The sequence below is a fragment of the Podarcis pityusensis genome (assembly GCF_964106645.2).
Source record: "Podarcis pityusensis genome assembly, chromosome: 10".
In the NCBI taxonomy this organism is placed as follows: domain Eukaryota; kingdom Metazoa; phylum Chordata; class Lepidosauria; order Squamata; family Lacertidae; genus Podarcis; species Podarcis pityusensis.
The window spans coordinates 22,878,057-22,895,996 of record NC_138035.1 but is presented as its reverse complement, the minus strand read 5'-3'; the positions used below and the strand labels follow the sequence as shown (position 1 = coordinate 22,895,996).

The 17,940-nt window shown below is 46.2% G+C and overlaps 2 protein-coding genes across 2 annotated transcripts in view; one reads left to right on the top strand and one right to left on the bottom strand.

Annotated features, from left to right (window-relative positions):
- Positions 1–3,048: 3,048 nt before the first annotated feature.
- Positions 3,049–17,940, bottom strand: part of DENND11 (DENN domain containing 11) — a gene marked incomplete at its 5' end in the record, with an annotated part of 29,278 nt that continues 14,386 nt past the window's right edge. Inside the window, 8 exons of the mRNA XM_081024058.1 lie at positions 3,049–3,682; positions 4,209–4,277; positions 5,411–5,561; positions 6,818–6,949; positions 9,165–9,303; positions 10,282–10,429; positions 11,455–11,613; positions 12,596–12,695. Of these exons, the coding sequence (XP_080880184.1) occupies positions 3,487–3,682; positions 4,209–4,277; positions 5,411–5,561; positions 6,818–6,949; positions 9,165–9,303; positions 10,282–10,429; positions 11,455–11,613; positions 12,596–12,695 (1,094 nt within the window). The 3' untranslated portion in view covers positions 3,049–3,486. The remainder of the gene's footprint in view (positions 3,683–4,208; positions 4,278–5,410; positions 5,562–6,817; positions 6,950–9,164; positions 9,304–10,281; positions 10,430–11,454; positions 11,614–12,595; positions 12,696–17,940) is intronic.
- WEE2 (WEE2 oocyte meiosis inhibiting kinase) overlaps positions 17,255–17,940 on the top strand; it is a gene marked incomplete at its 5' end in the record, with an annotated part of 40,296 nt that continues 39,610 nt past the window's right edge. Inside the window, one exon of the mRNA XM_081024035.1 lies at positions 17,255–17,275. The remainder of the gene's footprint in view (positions 17,276–17,940) is intronic.

The window sequence follows — 17,940 nt, the reverse complement described above, 5'->3', positions numbered from 1 at the left end:
CACAAAGAGTGCAGAACACTAAAAGTCCAAGAGAAGGTCTAAAAACCAAGGCAGCACAGAGAATACTTGAAAAGGTAGTGGTTGATACAGTACAGTGGTGCCCCGCAAGACGAATGCCTCGCAAGACGGAAAACCCGCTAGACGAAAGGGTTTTCCGTTTTGGAGGTGCTTCGCAAAACGAATTTCCTATGTGCTTGCTTCGCAAGACGAAAATGTCTTGCCAGTTCCTGCGGGGTTTTTTTCCTTTTTCCCAAGCCGCTAAACCGCTTATCAGCTGCTGGCTAAGCCGCTTATCAGCTGATCTTTAAGCCGCTTAACAGCTGATGCTAAGCCGCTTATCAGCTGATCGTTAAGCCGCTTAACAGCTGATGCTAAGCCGCTTATCAGCTGATTGTTAAGCCGCTTATCAGCTCATCGTTAAGCCTCTTATCAGCTGATCGTTAAGCCGCTTATCAGCTGATCTTTAAACCTAAGCCGCTAATACTGTAGCGCTAAGCCGCTAAACCTCTAATGGGCTTGCTTCGCAAGACGAAAAAACCCGCAAGACGAAGAGACTCGCGGAACGGATTCTTTTCGTCTTGCGAGGCACCACTGTATAAGCTATGACTAGGCCAAAGAAATAGGAACCGGGGATGGCTCAAACGTACTGTATATTTCTTCCTCTAGTTAAATCTAGCTTTTTCTGCCACCTGTGAATAGTGGCTCTCCAGGCAGAAGAGCTGAAATTATTCAGTGATAGCAATAGAGCTCGAGTTAAGTTTCAAGAGCCTGTGGAGGCAGCATGAAAACAGTGGTTAACAACTAACTCTGGCTGCGTTTTCCATTTATAGCGAGGGCTTCGGGGATAGCAGCATTGTCTCGGCCTGTTCCACCCACTGCCCAACAAAGTGCTCTCCAAACCAGGAAGGGGGAACTCAAAGCTCTCCAGATGTTGCTAGGCTGCGACTCTCATGATCTTTGATCATCGGCCATGCTGGCTGGAGCTGTTGGGAGCTGTCCAAAAATAGCTGGAGGACTACAGCTTGTCCACCCGTTTAAAATCTCCAATAGACATGAGCAGCCAGTTTCAAAAGGGTGGTTCTTTAGTCATGTCCCTCAGCCATCCTGCTGTCCTCATGTGCATGGTGGCTAAAAAGCTATGGCTGCGTCTCAAAAATCGGGTGCAGCCCCCACGGTTGCCTATATCCCTAGCATATCATCAAAGGCAGTGGGTTCAAAGCAATGAGGTCAAACCAGCCATCAGCTACCAGCTGAAGAAATGGGCTAAGCCAACATGGATGTAGCTCCAGGTGTTGGTGGAACTGCAACTCTCATCATCCCTCGCCATGCTGGCTGAGTCTGCTGGGGGTTGTAGTCTGGCAACATTGAGAGGACACCGTGAGCTAAGCTCTCTGCAGTGTTTACATGCAGAGCTGTGGCTGCCCTTGAAGAGAAAGTGAAGTACAAATATGCCACAAAGCAACAGATCCTGAATCGGCGCAAGTTACTGCGTGTGAGCCCTGGCACAAGTCAAACTAAATTCTAAGCCCAAAAGTCTGTGTTGAACAATGCAAACTTGCGGCTCTGAGAAGTTCCGCACTCACGTACTGCATTGGGAGTGAGGGCAGCCAACCAGCTGCCATACGCAAGTCCGGTTCCTCCTGCAAGCGAAGCCCTGAGTCGACGTGCAATGAGGTCACTATTACCTACTTCTCCTCAAAGATACGGCCAAGCCCCTCACTGTAGTGCAGCAGAACTGTCGGGAGATATTTACCGCCAGCTCTCACTGCTTTCAACTACCTCTTCACTATAAAATCACACCACCAACGCTCCCATTAAGATTCATGGAGGGCCTTCACAATGGAGATTGCGACTCAGGTATGCGAAAGAAAGCACACAAATTGCTTCGTGCAGGCGGGGCCGCCTCCCAAGCTGTGGCACGAGGAGAATGTACATATATCAAGATAGACAGGAAATTAAATAATATTTTAAAAGTAAACGGGGATCAAAGTCAAGCAGACATAATCCAGACTAAGGCTGAGATGTGCACTGTTAAAGTGCACTGTGCCGGCAGATTCTGCAAAGCACATCTGAGAGTAAGGGACAAGGTCAGTGTGGCGTTTAACCGTTCTTTTGGAAATGTCTGTACAGGGGGAGAGAAAGGGTTAATAGGCAGACCAATAGAAAAGCCAGAGGCGGAGCCTACCTGTTTTTAAAAGGCTTCGCCAGAGGTTTAGACAGTTGGGAAAGCAGTTGGAAGACAGATGGAAATAGAGACTGTTAGTGCAGTTGGTTCTTGTGTGAGGGGAGGCAGAAGAGTTAGAGATAGGATAAAATAAGACTAAGAGGGTAAAGGGTAACAGTGTTTTGAATGCATTTAAAGTTTATGTGTGTTTGCAATAAATTACAATCTTTGTTGTTAACTTGAGAACCCGACTGAGACTAAGTGATTTACCGGGGAGAACCTGGTTGGTGGCAGCAGATTAGTGGTGTACGGGTCAATAGTTCGTGAGACGACCGGGGGCTCCATACGAACGCCATAGCCGGCTGCTCTGGCTTGCAGATGGCGGGGGCAGAGAGAGGGGTCACTTGGTGTTGGACCTAGACTTTGAACAAGGAGGCAAATGCCGTGACTCAGCAAGGACTAGAAAGAGGATATTCCTCACAAGTGGGATCTTCTAAACAAAGCTGGTCAAAAAAGCAGTAACAACAGATCGTTCCTATCGTTCAGTCAAGGGAAGGAAAGGACTTTTCCTTTTGAATGACTGGACACGGGAGAAAATGTTGACCCCCTAAAACCTGTCCCAACGAAAGCCTAACCCTTTCACAACATACAGGTAGAATTCAAGTATCTTTTGCATAAAGCGGCTCATTGGCTGGGGCCCTCCAGGTAAGGCTGTACTGCAGCCGGCAATGGCCCAATGGTCAGGGAGCGATTGAGGATGAGAATCAGGCAACACCTGGAGGACCACTGGGATAGGACTGTGTACGCTATGAGAAGGAAATCTGATGGGGGAGGTCAACTACGCAAATCACAAAGGCTCAAAGCAGTGTTTTTTTTTTTTAAAAAAAAAAATCACATTGGTCCCCAAGAGAGTAAAGTGCTTTCCCCACCCACCCAAATTTAGGCTCTTACAACAGCATGTGCTGGGTTGTTTAAGAGCAGGCAGGGAGGAAGGGAAGGAAGCAGACTATCAGTTTTACAGAACACAATGAGGGGCAGTATGACTGCGCAGTCTGTCCTGGAAGAGAGAAGCCACAACTTAAGTTATCTCCAAGAGCAATGGTTAAAAGTGTGTAAGTGTGTGTGTGTGTGTGTGTGTGAATATAAATAACACTTTCTGTGGAGGGTTCTCATAAATAAAAGGCAATCCTTCACGATTCAAGCTGTGGTGAGTTCCCGCAAAGCTGCCCTGGTGCTTCCAGTAGTCTTGGCAACAAGTGGCTGCCGTCCTCTCGCACTTGTTGTGTTCTCTGTCTCCTGCTCTGCCGCCACCGCTCTCTGCTTTATGTACAACAAGGGTTATCAATGACCAGCATGACATCAATGCCATAGACTTCCAGTAGGTCCATGAGGAAGCTACGGTCGCCTTGGGGGTCCAAGCCCATTCCTCGGGCGTGGTCAGCTGTCAAGGTCTTGTCCTGGCTGGCTGACACCTCCATCAGCGTCTGGAATATCCGGTTGTTCTGCTCCATGAAGAACCTTCAGAGATAATGCAAAATGGAGATGTGTGAAGCCCAAAGCAGATCCAGCACCCCTCTTTGATACACTACGTCAGCCTTCTTTTCTCTTTGTTTTGGTTTAGATTTGTGGGGTTTTTTATTGCAATGTATTAGGAGAAGTTTTAATAGAATCTTACTTTTAAAAAAATAATGGAAAAAATGAAAAAAGTAGGGATACGCAAATCCTTCAGGCTCTATTTTTTACTAGGACTGCCAGAACCACCAACAGGAATGTACTGCAAAAACAGAATGAGAGGATTTTGAGCCTCGGAATTTTGTTTTGAGTTCCAGAATTCAATAGACCTTACAGTCCTCCCACCCACAAAAAAACAGTATGGCTTGGGGAAAACTGGGTGCTGCTGCCCTTTTGTTGCCACTATTGCTAAACAACTGGGAGCCCCAAACTACTGGTGATCTGCCACACATCTCCCATGTATCACTACCAGTAAATCCCGTGCCAGCTACTGCCCACCCCTGCTCTGAAGAATCCCACATGAACAACTCACAGGATAAAAAGGTCCTCTTCACAAGAACTGCAGTCTCCGTCCACTTCCTGGGAGTACATCAGCATCTGTCTGAATGACAGAGAAACACAACTGTCACATCAAAACTGCTGCCTCTTGAATGACTCCTCTAGAGACTTCCAAAGGCAATTCCAAGTGATGCCATTGATCTACAAAGATCTGAAGAGCTTGTGAGCCTTGTATATCTAGGGGACCAACCATCTCTTTCCCTATATCCCAACTTGCCCCAAGATGACCAAGGCCACACAGCAGAAGTGGGGGACCTTAGGCCTGGGTGCAAAATGCAGCCCTCTGGGCCTCTCTGCCTGGTGTTCAGGACTCTTCCAGGACCACACCCCCTATTCCCAGGCTACACCCCTCAGTGACCCTCCTCTGGACCCTCCTTGAGTATTCTTCTCTGGGTGGAGGATGGAGATACGAGTGTGAGTATCTCTAGCTTTTACTGTATCGAGGTAAGAGTCACACCTGTGACTCCACCCACTTTTACCTCTAGCCCATTACCTGCGTTACCCTGAAGGTTGTGCATGAGGAAATTTGGCCCTCAAGCTGATGAAGGTTCTTCATCACTAAACTACAGCAAACAGATGAGTATTTAGTGAACGTCTACAGCTAGGGAAGTCTAAGTTCAGAAAAGCACACTAATTTGTTTTTTTATACAGTGGTGCCTCGCAAGACGAAATTAATCCGTTCCACGAGTGTCTTTGTCTAGCGGTTTTTTCGTCTTGCGAAGCAACCCTATTAGCGGCTTAACGGATTAGCGCTATTAGCGGTTTAGCGGCTATTAAAGGCTTAAAGGCTTAGCGGATTAGCTGCTAAAAGGCTATTAAAGGCTTAGCAGCTTAGATAAAGGGGGGGGGGAGTGAAAAAAAAATCTCAAGACTCGCAAGACATTTTCGTCTTGCGAAGCAAGCCCATAGGAGAATTCGTCCTGCGAAGCAACTCCAAAACGGAAAACCCTTTCGTCTAGCGGTTTTTCCGTCTTGCGAGGCATTCGTCTTGCGGGGCACCACTGTAATTAATTTTCACGTTTCTGGTCTTAAGACCTGTCATTCCAGAGACCTCCAAGGCTACATATGCTCTGGGGTCCAGATGAAGTGCTCAGAAGTTGGGAAGAATCCGGAAACAATGTCCCCACACTCAAGCCATGGGGAGAATTCACCAGGGAAAGCTTCTGCTGCTGCTACCTCTGATCATTAAGCCTCCGGTACTTTTCTTTGTCGGCGCTGTTAATTTTCAGGAGCGGCTGCAGATGCTCGTGGTGGGTCTTCACATTCTGGTTATCCACGTAGACGTCGTACAGATCCCGCTTCTCCTCAAAGATTTTCTCCGTTGTGCCTGCAGGAAACAGACGAAGAGAACGGGTTGGGCCCAGTCTACGTTAGTGAAATCGGTATTCATAACCATCAGTTTATTTGTATGCCACTCTGCCACAAAGTATCCCCACATGCAGCCTCCTACACACACAATGAAACAGCACAGTCCTAGAAAATGCTGCCCATGATCCCTTAGGTACCCACTGTTAAGGCAAGGCTCCACGAGGAGGGTGGAGGGTGGCAACATGAGAACAGGCCTTCTCTGCAGTGGCTCCCCATTGATGGAATGCTCCCCCCGGGAGGTTCGGCTGGAACCTTCATTATACAGTGGTACCTCGGGTTACAGACGCTTCAGGTTACAGACTCCACTAACCCAGAAACAGTACCTCAGGTTAATAACTTTGCTTCAGGATGAGAACAGAAATTGCGCAGTGGCAACGGGAGGCCCCATTAGCTAAAATGGTACCTCAGGTTAAGAACAGTTTCAGGTTAAGAACGGACCTCCAGAACGAATTACGTTCTTAACTCGAGGTACCACTGTACACCTTAGATGCCAGGTGAAAACATTCCTCTTCAACCAAGCCTTTGGCTGATTGACATTGATTTTAAATGTGTTGCGGGAGGGGGGATTCTTGGTTTGTTATTGTTCTTACTTTTATTACAATTTTTGTATTTTAAATTTTGTAATTTTATGTTGTGAACTGCCCTGAGATCTACAGATGAAGAATATAGCATTAATTAATTATTATTATTATTATTATTATTATTATTATTATTAATAATAATAATACTGTATGTAACAGTTTCTTCTTGACTTCAGCCCAAACCCTTGCACAAGCAGAGATGGAGAATCTCGGGGTGACAAAGCAAGCAAACAAACATGTGCCTATAGAAAAGGTGTGAGGAACCTTTTTCGGCCTCGGCTGCACTGCATCATGGGAAATCTTCTGGGGGCCACATTCCAATGGTTGGCAGGGCCAGAAGGAAAAGTGGGTGGAGTAATGGGTGTGGGTCTTACTACTGTTGTACAACACACTACCTTTCAAGCACACAAAAGCCAGAGGGTCCTATGCATGCACGCTCTTCTTTCCATCATTCATCCAGGCAAGCAAGACTCAATGTCACAGTTAAGGTGCCTGTTCCAGCCAGGCAAAGCGGTACTGGAGGGTGCAGAGCAGGGCCAGGAAGGGGTGTGGCCTCAGGAAGAGTAGTGAGGGCTAGGCTAGAGAGGCCTGGAGGACTGTCCCCGCCCCCTTGCATGGGGTGCTTCATACTTACAGGCCACATACGACACTTCCGTCTCCAGCATTTCAATGTCAGCCACGTTGACGTAGAAGAAAGGCTTGGACTCAGGAACAGTCCCACCGATTCCAGGCAAGGAGACATTGGCAAGGCAGCAGCAGCAATAAACTGCAGACAAGGGCAGAGAGAAGGCAGTGCGTCTACATGGCATTGTCTTCGTCAAAATGCTACCCCATATCCCTGCTCCCTTGTCTTTAATACAGATTCACCGTTTCCTTTTTATTTATTTGTAACACACTGGATTTTTGGTAGAAACTGTACAACTGGATTAAAACTTTGGGGTGTTTTTGTGTGTGTGTGTGTGTATACACACACACACACACACACACAGGTAAAGGTAAAGGGACCCCTGACCATTAGGTTCAGTCATGGCCGACTCTGGGGTTGTGGCACTCATCTCGCTTTATTGGCCGAGGGAGCCGGCGTACAGCTTCCGGGTCATGTGACCAGCATGACTAAGCCGCTTCTGGCGAACCAGAGCAGCACACGGAAACGCCGTTTACCTTCCTGACGGAGTGGTACCTATTGATCTACATGCACTTTGACGTGCTTTCAAACTGCTAGGTTGGCAGGAGCAGGGACCGAGCAACAGGAGCTCACCTCGTCTGGGGATTTGAAGCGCCGACCTTCTGATCGGCAAGTCCTAGGCTCTGTGGTTTAACCCACAGCGCCACCCGTGTCCCTATCTCTCTCTCTCTCTCTCTCTCTATATATATATATATGGCATTTTGATGAGTACAATGTTGTGCGGATGCAAACCTTGCATGCACAAGCAACACCAAGTCTGTAAACAAACAGCCATGTGGAGGCACTCATTGTTTCTGAAACAGCTGCCCTCATGAGCAAATAGACACAAAAAAATCCAAATGCTATTTTTGTCTTATCATCAAATCTTTTATTTTTTAAAAAAACTCTTGTTGGTTTTTAAAACAGGAGAGTTCTTTATATGAAACAATTTATGAGTTATCAGTAAGAAGATCCTTTCCACAAGACACAGCGTACCAACTAAAATCAAGGACTCGGCTAAGATTTATATGATTAATGAACAGCTCTACTTTCTCACCTACGGAGCACAGAACATGTGCTTGGTTCCTCCCTGTCCATTATGTCCAAAACTCAACAAAGAGGTGTCACAGTAAGGCGACAATCTTATACCCACTTACCTGGCAATAAGTCCCACTGAATTCAATGCTACTTACTGCTGAGTAGGCAAAGGGTTGCACTGTAAAACGTAAAAAAGCCCTAACTAGGGTTAGGAGAGCTGGAAAAAAATTCACATCTGGCAACCAATGGTTTCAGATAGCACATGAGTAGACAAGTCTAAAAAGCCCAGGACACAAATTTTCATGGCCCTCTAGCAGCTGTGGCAACTCATTTACCAATAGTAATGTATTTATTTTAGTAGCAATGTATATGTGTGTGTGTGTGTGTGTATACACACACACACACACACACACATATAAAGGTAAAGGTAAAGGGACCCCTGACCATTGATGCTTTTGAATTATGGTGCTGGAGGAGACTCTTGAGAGTCCCATGGACTGCAAGAAGATCAAACGTATCCATTCTTAAGGAAATCAGCCCTGAGTGCTCACTGGAAGGACAGATCGTGAAGCTGAGGCCCCAATACTTTGGCCACCTCATGAGAAGAGAAGACTCCCTGGAAAAGACCCTGATGTTGGGAAAGATGGAGGGCACAAGGAGAAGGGGACGACAGAGGACGAGATGGTTGGACAGTGTTCTCGAAGCTACAAACATGAGTCTGACCAAACTGCGGGAGGCAGTGGAAGACAGGAGTGCCTGGCGTGCTCTGATCCATGGGGTCACGAAGAATCAGACACGACTAAACAACAACAAATGTATTTATTGTTAACTCTGGAATTATATACTCTGTTCTGACCAAACTAAGCCTCTCAGGAGGCTTTTGCTCTGGGTAAATGAGTCAGCATAGCCTCTAGAAGGCGGTGGAAATTTGTGTCCTGGCCTACCATGTACTATCTGAAACCAGAGGGGTGAATAGGTTGTCAGATGTGACAACCTGCGGATTAGCATTCAGATTGTTTGAAATGCTGCCCCTGTTTTGTTCTGGCTGCAGGCATTTCTTTTCTCTCGCTGCATTTTGTGGTTTTGCGTTTGCTGTCTCAAACCAGCAGCAATTATCTTGTGTGGATTACGTTTTATTCACAGTTTCATGCACCACTTTGGAATCTGTTGGTGCAGGGCATTTAGAAAGAAACATTTCAAGCAAACAAACAGCAGAGGGGAGAAACTTTCACCGTGCGTGATTTGATAACAGGGACCACACCTCCCATTTTCTACGTACCTCTATAGCAGACCACACCGACAGGAGGCGGGGAAAATATCAAAATGCGTTTCCGAAGCAAGGCGAACTTCCAGAGAGTCAGGATCTGCTCGCCAAAGAACTTAATGAACTGAGACATACAGCCTGCAGGGTGCGTGATCTGCAGCCAGATAAAAAAACAGAGCAGGGAGTTAGCAACGAAACAGAAACAAGATGGCTCCCATTTTTGCTGCTGAGGTGATGACTGCTAAAAACAAACAACAGATCCGAGAAAGGGGAGGAGAAGCACCCTGGAGCTTCGAATGTCCAGAAACTTCTATCCTTTCAGGCAAACAGAAGCAATGAACCACACAACTCACTATGCAACCTTGGGCCAACACCCTCTCTCTCAGCTTATCCTAACACACAAGGTTGTTAGGGTACATTGCGGAAGATGGGGAAGATTCATGTACGTCGCCCTGAACTCTTTGGAGGAGGAGATGGAGGTGGATAAAAATGGAACAAACAAACAAATAAAAACACTTTTCTGTAGAACACCTGCTCTACTCCTCGTTGTGCATTAGAGAAGTAAACTGGGTGATAGAGTGCACTGAATTTCCCAACTTTCCAAATTCCAAAATGAGAGCTGCTAAAAAGTTGTAACCTAACTTAGGAATTCAAGATATTTTGGTTAAATTAATATAATTTGGTTTTGCTTAGTAAGTAAAATATGTGCAAAATTGCAGAGAAATCATTAAAAAATGATTGCCAGGTACTTACAGTTGTATATATTAATAATTATTATTATTTATTTAGCAGTACATGACATCTTCATAAGGCAAAACTAAAATTATTCGGTTTTCCAAAAGCAGTTTATGTGCTTCTTCAACAAACATAAGACTAACCAAGCTAAATGTGCCCAGTCACAAACATAATGTCAGTTTTGAATTACTAACATCCAAAAACATTTTTAAAGGCCCCTCACAATGAAGAAATTTGCAAAAAACTAAGTTTGATGCCCTACTGTCACAGAATGCAAGAGGCCTCCAGAGATCCATCTTAGCCGCTAGCTAAAGCTACTTCGTGGCATCTGACCAGTGTGGATCATTAGCACGCTCTGCCTTCATGCGAAGCTCAATAACCGCAGCCTATTTCTCACCTTCATCTCTGGGTACATGTATCTGTGGATGGAAGGCAGCCAGTGGACGGTTTGCTGGGAAACAAGAGTGCCAGCAGGGAGGACCCCTTTCTTGTCGTCATAAAACGCCTCCAGGTGAGAGTAATGCCCTGGCATCTCCAGCTGATGTCTGTAAGGCAAGCAGAAAAGCAAGTCACAAAGGGAAACCAGAGAACAACCCTCCATTTACAAGCCAACGCTAACAGTTTTGCATTAGTGGCACCTGCTGGTCCCTCTTGCTGGTCCCTCTTTGGTGGTCACATGATTCCTTTCCTATAAGAACACAGGAAGAACCTGCTGTTCTCACAGGGAGCAACCAGATGCCTACGGGAAGCCAAAAAGGCAGGACCTGAGTGAAACAGCACCCTCCCACATGGCTCCTGGTGCAGCCCAGCTTCCAAGCTTAAGCACCTGGTGGCCTAAACAGTAGCATCCAGCCTCCATGCATGCATCTTTTCAGTGCCGTTATGTATTTCACTTACGAATTGCTTCCTACGAGGCACCTTGCGGTGGTTTGCAATGAAACAAGAGCGCGTTGCAAACAATTGCAAACATAAAAACAGTCAAAACGACTGCATTTATAAAAGCAAAAAAGGCATTGTGCATAAAACCATTAAAACTCCAATTACATATATATACAGTGGTACCTCAGGTTACATACGCTTCAGGTTACAGACTCCGCTAACCAGAAATCGTGCTTCAGGTTAAGAATGAGGATGAGAACAGAAAGAGATGAGAACAGAAATTGTGCTCCGGTGGCGCGGCAGCAGCAGGAGGCCCCATTAGCTAAAGTGGTGCTTCAGGTTAAGAACAGTTTCAGGTTAAGAACGGACCTCCGGAACGAATTAAGTAGTTAACCCGAGGTACCACTGTAATTTGTTTCATGTTCAGTACATATACCAACAACATTCACTTGGGAGGCTTGTTAGAAAGAGAAGAGTCTTCAACAAGTGCCTAAAAGACAACAGAGGTGATCTGACTTCTACGCGTCCCCGCTGGAAAATGACTTGGCAAAGCGGGTCATCCAAGTCACATCTGAAACCATCCCAGAAAAGCCACCACGGTATTCCAGCACGAACTAAACATTTCTCCCGAACCACTTTATGGTCCAGTAACAACCTCCCTCCCATTCTCCCTTTTTTTCTAATAACGTACCTGACCTGGTTCTCCAGGAAGTGCATGTATCTATACAGCAGGGTGTAGGAAGGAGAAAGAATCCCCACGGACTTCATCCGAGCGCCACGCTCTAACTCGCTCTCCACAGGCATGTTGGCAAAACAGGCCAAGCCGAAGCAAAGGCCTTTCCGGAAGTAACTGGAAAGGAAGATGGAATGCAAATAAATAGGCAAATTTGGTGGGGGAGGCATGCAGGGAAAGCAGGATGGAGACATGGTACTTCCTGGATTGCAGGGGGTTCGACTAGATAACCCTCAGAGTTTCTCCCAACTCTGCAAGTCTATGATTTTTCCAGATACGCCTGTGTGTGCGCTAAAGACGCACTGAATTTAGACACAAATCGCATTTGCTTGCTTTCCAGAACAGCAGCTGGATTGGTCTGCTGTGCTAAAAGAAAATAAATCTCTCTGCCTAGTTCTCCGAGAGTTACTCCACGAAACCAAGTTGGCCTTACTTCAGAGTAGACCTGCCCAGGACTAGGAAATTATTAATTATTATTATTTATTATTTATACCCTGCCCTCCCCGGACAGAGCCGGGCTCAGGGCAGATAACACCGGTAAAATTACAGTAAGAACATACTAGGGGGTGGGGGAAACAATTTAAAATACAGGTTAAAATGCAACTTAAAATGCATCCTCATTTTAAAAGTAGCCCATAGATCAAAACCATAAGGGTTCTAATTTGAGAGCACCATGATGAGAGTTGAAGGAGGGCAGTCTTTATGCTGGGCTAGTTAATCCAGAACGTTTAGTCTCTGGGCTCTCCCCATCATCAGCTCTGGCTCTGCTCACGACTAAAGGGCTGCCTCCAACGGGTAACTCCATCCGCATCAACCAGGGCACCGGTGGGGGTGAAGGGTATATCTGTGCACAGGGCAAACCTCCCCCCCCCCCGTCGCCCCAAAGCCCTTGCAATATGCACTCAAACAGGGGAGTAAGGGTGGGGTATAAATTCAACAAATAAATGACTATATAACGAATATACCCTGTTAGTCTACAATGGTAACCGCCTCGTCCATTTCATCAGGGACAGTCTGTGTCGTGTGCTTTCTGGACAATGGAAGGACACGCACAATTGAACAGCGCAAGCAGGACCCTGGGGACGTTTTGTACACTCACATGAAATCCGACTGAACTTTATGGGACCCGCTGGCCATGGATTTGAACTCAACGCCTTCAAGGTCAATGTCTTGCGGCAAACACCACTCAACCATGTTACCTGTGGAGGAGAGGGGAGAATGCAGCATGAACACACACCTGGACACAAACAGCAAGGCAACTGGCCCAAACGTATTATGCAGACATGCCTACAACAGTCAAAGCCAGGTCACTAATTCTGCTAGCCGTGGGCAGGAAGAAGAGGCTACGAAAGGCAAACTGCTCCTCAACTCAACAGTCCCACACCAACCTCTCAGATCCAAACAGAGTGGCTGGGGAAACCCAGCCAGACGGGCGGGGTATAAATAAATGATTATGATTATTATAGAGCAGAAAGAGACGGGAAGCAGGGCCACTCCATCAGCTCAGCTGAAAGAAGAACAGTTTTTGCCTCCTTCCCTCCTTGAACAGTTTTCCATTGCTGCTGGTCTTTACAAGCACTCTGTAAATAAGATATAATGCCTGAGCTCGCTTTCACCCCCTCCTCCTGCCCAATCCCTTTCCTCTTGTGTCGTGTCTTTTAAACTGCAAGTCTGGGGGCAGGAGCTGATTTAATAGAGATATTTGAAAGGCACTTTGAGAGCCCTTTGTCAGCTGAAAAGTGGGGTTAAAATGTTTATATAAGTCCATCTAGTGCAATAGGGCTATCTCTGACAGGCCAGAACTCTCAAGGCAAGAGTTCTTGATCCTTTTAAACTGGAGATGCCATCTATCTTCCACATGGAAAACCTGTCTCTGCTCAGTCCTCTTGAGTTATAGTCCCTCCTTAAAATCTGTGCCTCTCCTGCGCCTTATCCCCTTTCCTTTTGGCCTTGTCCTTTTAGTTCTCTTTACTGATTACACAGTTATCCAGCCCTTCATCAGAGGAGCTCGTGTCATCCTCACAACCCCCCAGTGAGGTAGGTTAGGCTGAGAAAATGATTCGGCCCAAGGTCACCCAGTGAGCTCCACGTCTGATGACAGGAGCCAGCCACCAGTAAATCACACTGAGCAAGTTGGAGTTGACTCTTTATTAGCAAAAAACAGGGTCTGCACAGGAGTGCCAGGCCTAAGGAGAACAACAACTCATCTCTGGTCGGTCTTGCCCCCATGAAGCAGTTGAGGAGACTGCAGGCCCCTGCCTCCCCACAGCTGCCTAAGTCCCCTCTTCTCCAGGGTTTTCCCCATGCAATCTGAAACTGTGCCTGTGTGAAGCTAACTTCTCAACCCTTTCCATGCCTCTTTTGGTTCTGGGAGACCAAGGGGGAAGGGAGGGAGCTAGTTGCAGCAGGAGAGGGAGACACCTGTGATTCCTCACCAGCTCTGGCTCTTGGCCTGCCTTATCTCCATCCTCTGCTTCTGCCTCTGATTCTGGACTGCTCTCTGTCACAGCCTCTTCCTGCTCACTAAGTCCTGTTATCTCTTCAGCCTCTGACACCTCCTCTTCCCAGTCTGCTCCCTCTTCTCCGTCTGCCCACTAATCGTCGTCCCACCACCACTCCCCAGGCTCTGAGTCTTCTTCCCTTGGGGTTCCCCAACTGTTGCCTCCCACCACTCCTCCGCATCCAACCAGTCTATCACACCCGAGTTGGGATTTGAACCTAGGTCTCATGGTCATGATTTGACACTCTTAACCAGGCATAGGCAAACTCAGCCCTCCAGATGTTTTGGGACTACAACTCCCATCATCCCTGACTTCTGGTCCTGTTAGCTAGGGATGATGGGAGTTGTAGTCCCAAAACATCCGGAGGGCCGAGCTTGCCTATGCTTGCTCTTAACCACAGTATCAGACTGGCTTTCCACACCACACCACCACCTGGGTGAACTTAGTCACAAGGGTGACGTACATTGAAGGTTGCCTCTTACGAAACCTAGCTCCACCAAAAACACAACATTTTTTTCTCCAAGAGAGACTGCGAAGGCTGATCCTCAAAATAGACACTGCCACACTCAATACTTTTCAAGGTGAAACATGACCAGCATAGCAAAGGGTGGGGAAAATACTTGAAAAGCACCCATTGCAACGGTTGTAAATTTTAGCTGATGATTGCAGGCCGTTTATCTCAGATGGGCAGAAATAATAAACTTAGATTCTAGGCCCCAAAAATAACAGCTTTATTTTCCTTGTTCCAATCCTCTGCCCTAAAAAACAACAACCCTGTATCCACTGGGATCCGTACACTGGAAAAGCTATCAAGCCCACAAAGATGTCAATAGCCTTGCTATTATGTCGTTGCCAATTGGGTTGTGTTTTATATAGAAATTTCTCGTTGCATGCGCAAACATCGATCAATAAAATTATATTTAGCTGCTGAAATCAAGCGTTGCCTATCATGTTCCTTCAGGAGCCTGAGTAAGCCCTGGGCCTAGTTAAGCAATATTATTTGCTTCACGGAAAGCAAAGCTTCATACATTCAGCCGTCTTAACTTAGTAGGTAGAAGAAAATTATTATTACAGAAACCACACTCTCTTTCTCCCAAGAGCTGCCTGTTTAACATGCATCATCTTTCATTCTGGTACCTAAATACTTCACTTGAGAAGCTGTGCTTCACCTCAAGCAAGCGGCCTCCTTCTGATTCCTCCTTTTACAACAAAATACACTGAAGAACATCTGATAATTCAGGGATGGGGAACCTGCAGCCTTCCAGATACTACTGGAGTCCAACTCCCATCAGTCCCAGTCAGCATTGGCAAATAGGTCAGGAATAATGGGAGTTTATTTATGTATTTATTACCCTGAAATCCCACCTTCTCCTTCAAGGAACTCAAGGTTCACCGTTCTCCCCACCTTGTTTAATCCCCACAACAGTGTTAGAAATTAGCCAGGGGCCAGGTACGTTTTGCGACTGGCGCAGGTCCAACTGCGACCAAGTTGAGATCTCTGGATGATAGCTTGGTGGCTGACATCTCCATCTGCCTGTTCCCCCCAAACTTTCTTAAGCAGGTAAGCAGAAGAGCTTATTTATTGCATTTATCTCTCACCTTTTTCTCCAAGGAGTAGTTGGTTCACCCCCCTCCTCAGTTAATCCCTACAGCAACCCTGGTAAAGAGGCTGTGACTGGCCCAAGGTCACCCAGTGAGCCTGAGTGGGGATTTGAACCATGATCTCCCATGTCCTAGCCCGACAATCTAACCACTACACCACACTGCCTTCCTAGGGTACTCCTGCTATGCGGCAGCTCTATAAATTAAGTAGGTAAATAGATATGGGGAAGGCAAAATGTCACTTAGAGAAGGAACTGAAATATTTTCCTGGAAGCTTGAATTTTATTCCGGATTGGTTTATTTGATGTCTGAATGTGTTGTAAACTGCTTTGAGGTTTTTTATTTAAAATATAAAGCGATATAGAAATGAAATGATTAATAATAAATTAATAATAATTCATTGCAAAAGAGAGAGAGTTGCCTAGACTAGACTAGACTATCTAGGGATGGCAGGCTTGTTGGTTTTGAATGTCTTATGTAGAATTTTTTTTTTTCCAATTTCGTTGTTCTGTATGGGACAATGACAATAAAGATTATTGTATCATATCGTATCATATCATATCAACATTCCCTTGTAGTGACATTAATTAGTGTTTAAGGTGGCATTTGGGAATTAGCTTATCTATCTGAGTTTGTAACATTGCTCTGCAAGGTAGGTTAGGCTGAGAGGCAATGAATGACCCACGGTTCTCCAGTGAGCTTCCCTGACTCTGTCTTGCTGGGAGTTGCACCAGTTTTCCGAAAGCTTTGGAGATGAACAGCTGGGTGTGGGAAGCGGAGAGAAGAGCTTGTTTGCCAGGATGAAATGCTCAGCTGCCTGGAGCGTTATCTCACCTCCAAATTCGTGTTTGTCTTAAGCAGAACAAACACAAGGAACAGGATGGGGAGGTAGGAAGGAAGAATACTGACGCTAAACAGGGCTGTGGTGGCAACTTGTTAAACCACTTAGCCGCATCTCTGCCTCCTATGGGTTCAAATTCTGGCACTCTCATCCTTTCTGTTTAACTATAAATGAAAACCTGATCTTCATTAGAGGTGTGGGTTTTTCTTGCGGCTGGGGCGGGGGGCAGGGATGAGAGACGAAGTGGTATAGTAAACTGTTCAAAACTGGTGCTTTAACTGCACCAGTTCAACAGGTGGAAGACAGCTAGATTTGGAACTGGGTGACCAGATGTAGAAACCACTTATTCTCTTGTTTCAATTTGTATTCCGCCTCTCAACCTGAAGGCTCCTAAGGTGGTACACAACACAACATTAAAATATGCATCCCGAACCCCCCCCCCCCCAATAAATAAAAATAATAAAAATAGCAAAGAACCAAATTTACAGACAATCTGACAGAAATACAAGTTCTCATAAATGGAATCAAGAGAACAAACAAGCAGCCTGGGCATTAAAGCCCAGGAACTGCTGGGCAGACCTTTCTCCCCCCTCCCAAATCCTGAAAAATAGTGTGTCCAATGCTTGGGAAACATTTATCCCTTTCCTGCTCTCCCCCCTCTCCCCCCGGCCCGGCAGGCTCACATGAAGTCACTCCTTTGTTTGCTCTTTGTCTTGCCCAACTGATTTGTATCTCTCCTCACCTACTCACCCAGACGCACATTTTTCTTGCCACGTCACCCATTTCACGCTCATGGAGCAAGGTGCTGAGGCAATCCCTTGCCTGGCAGACGCAGGTAAGTTTGGCTAATGGCGCCTAACAGATGGTCAGCCTCCTCTGGGAAAGGCATTTTCTCACCAAGTCACACCAAGTGTGTGTGTGTGTGATATATAACATGCCAAGTAGGTAGACGTGTGCTGTGTCAAGCAAGCTCAGTGCTTTAATTAGAAGCCTCCTAAGTCATTAGTTTTGTTTGCTTTGAGGAGGACACAGCTGTTTGAAACAAGAATGAGGGTGCATGTTTTTTTGGCCATTTGGGGGTGGTGGGGTGGGACGGGATCACTGAACCCACACCCTCGCTCCCTCATTTGAACCCGGTTCATAAAAGCTAGATTATTATAAATGCTCTTCTGGCAGTTTCCCCATCACCTTCACTGAGACAGGATAAGTAAGCCTGGGGCTGTTCTGACATAAAGCCAAAATATAGTTTGGACATCACATGAGTGGGCATTAGGCCAGTGTGTTTGCTCCCCTCATGTCTGGAGATAATCACGTCCTATTTGGGTTTCTTGCAAATCATAGTTTCCTGGTTTTTGTCCAAACAGGCAAACCATGGTTTTACACGCCTGCAAACCAGGATAGCCTTAAGAGAGAAAAGGGAGAGGAGGTTGGGCGTGAGACTCCTCAGGACTCAAACTTGGGATGCGTCTGAAATAATCTATTGCCTTTGCGACAGAATAG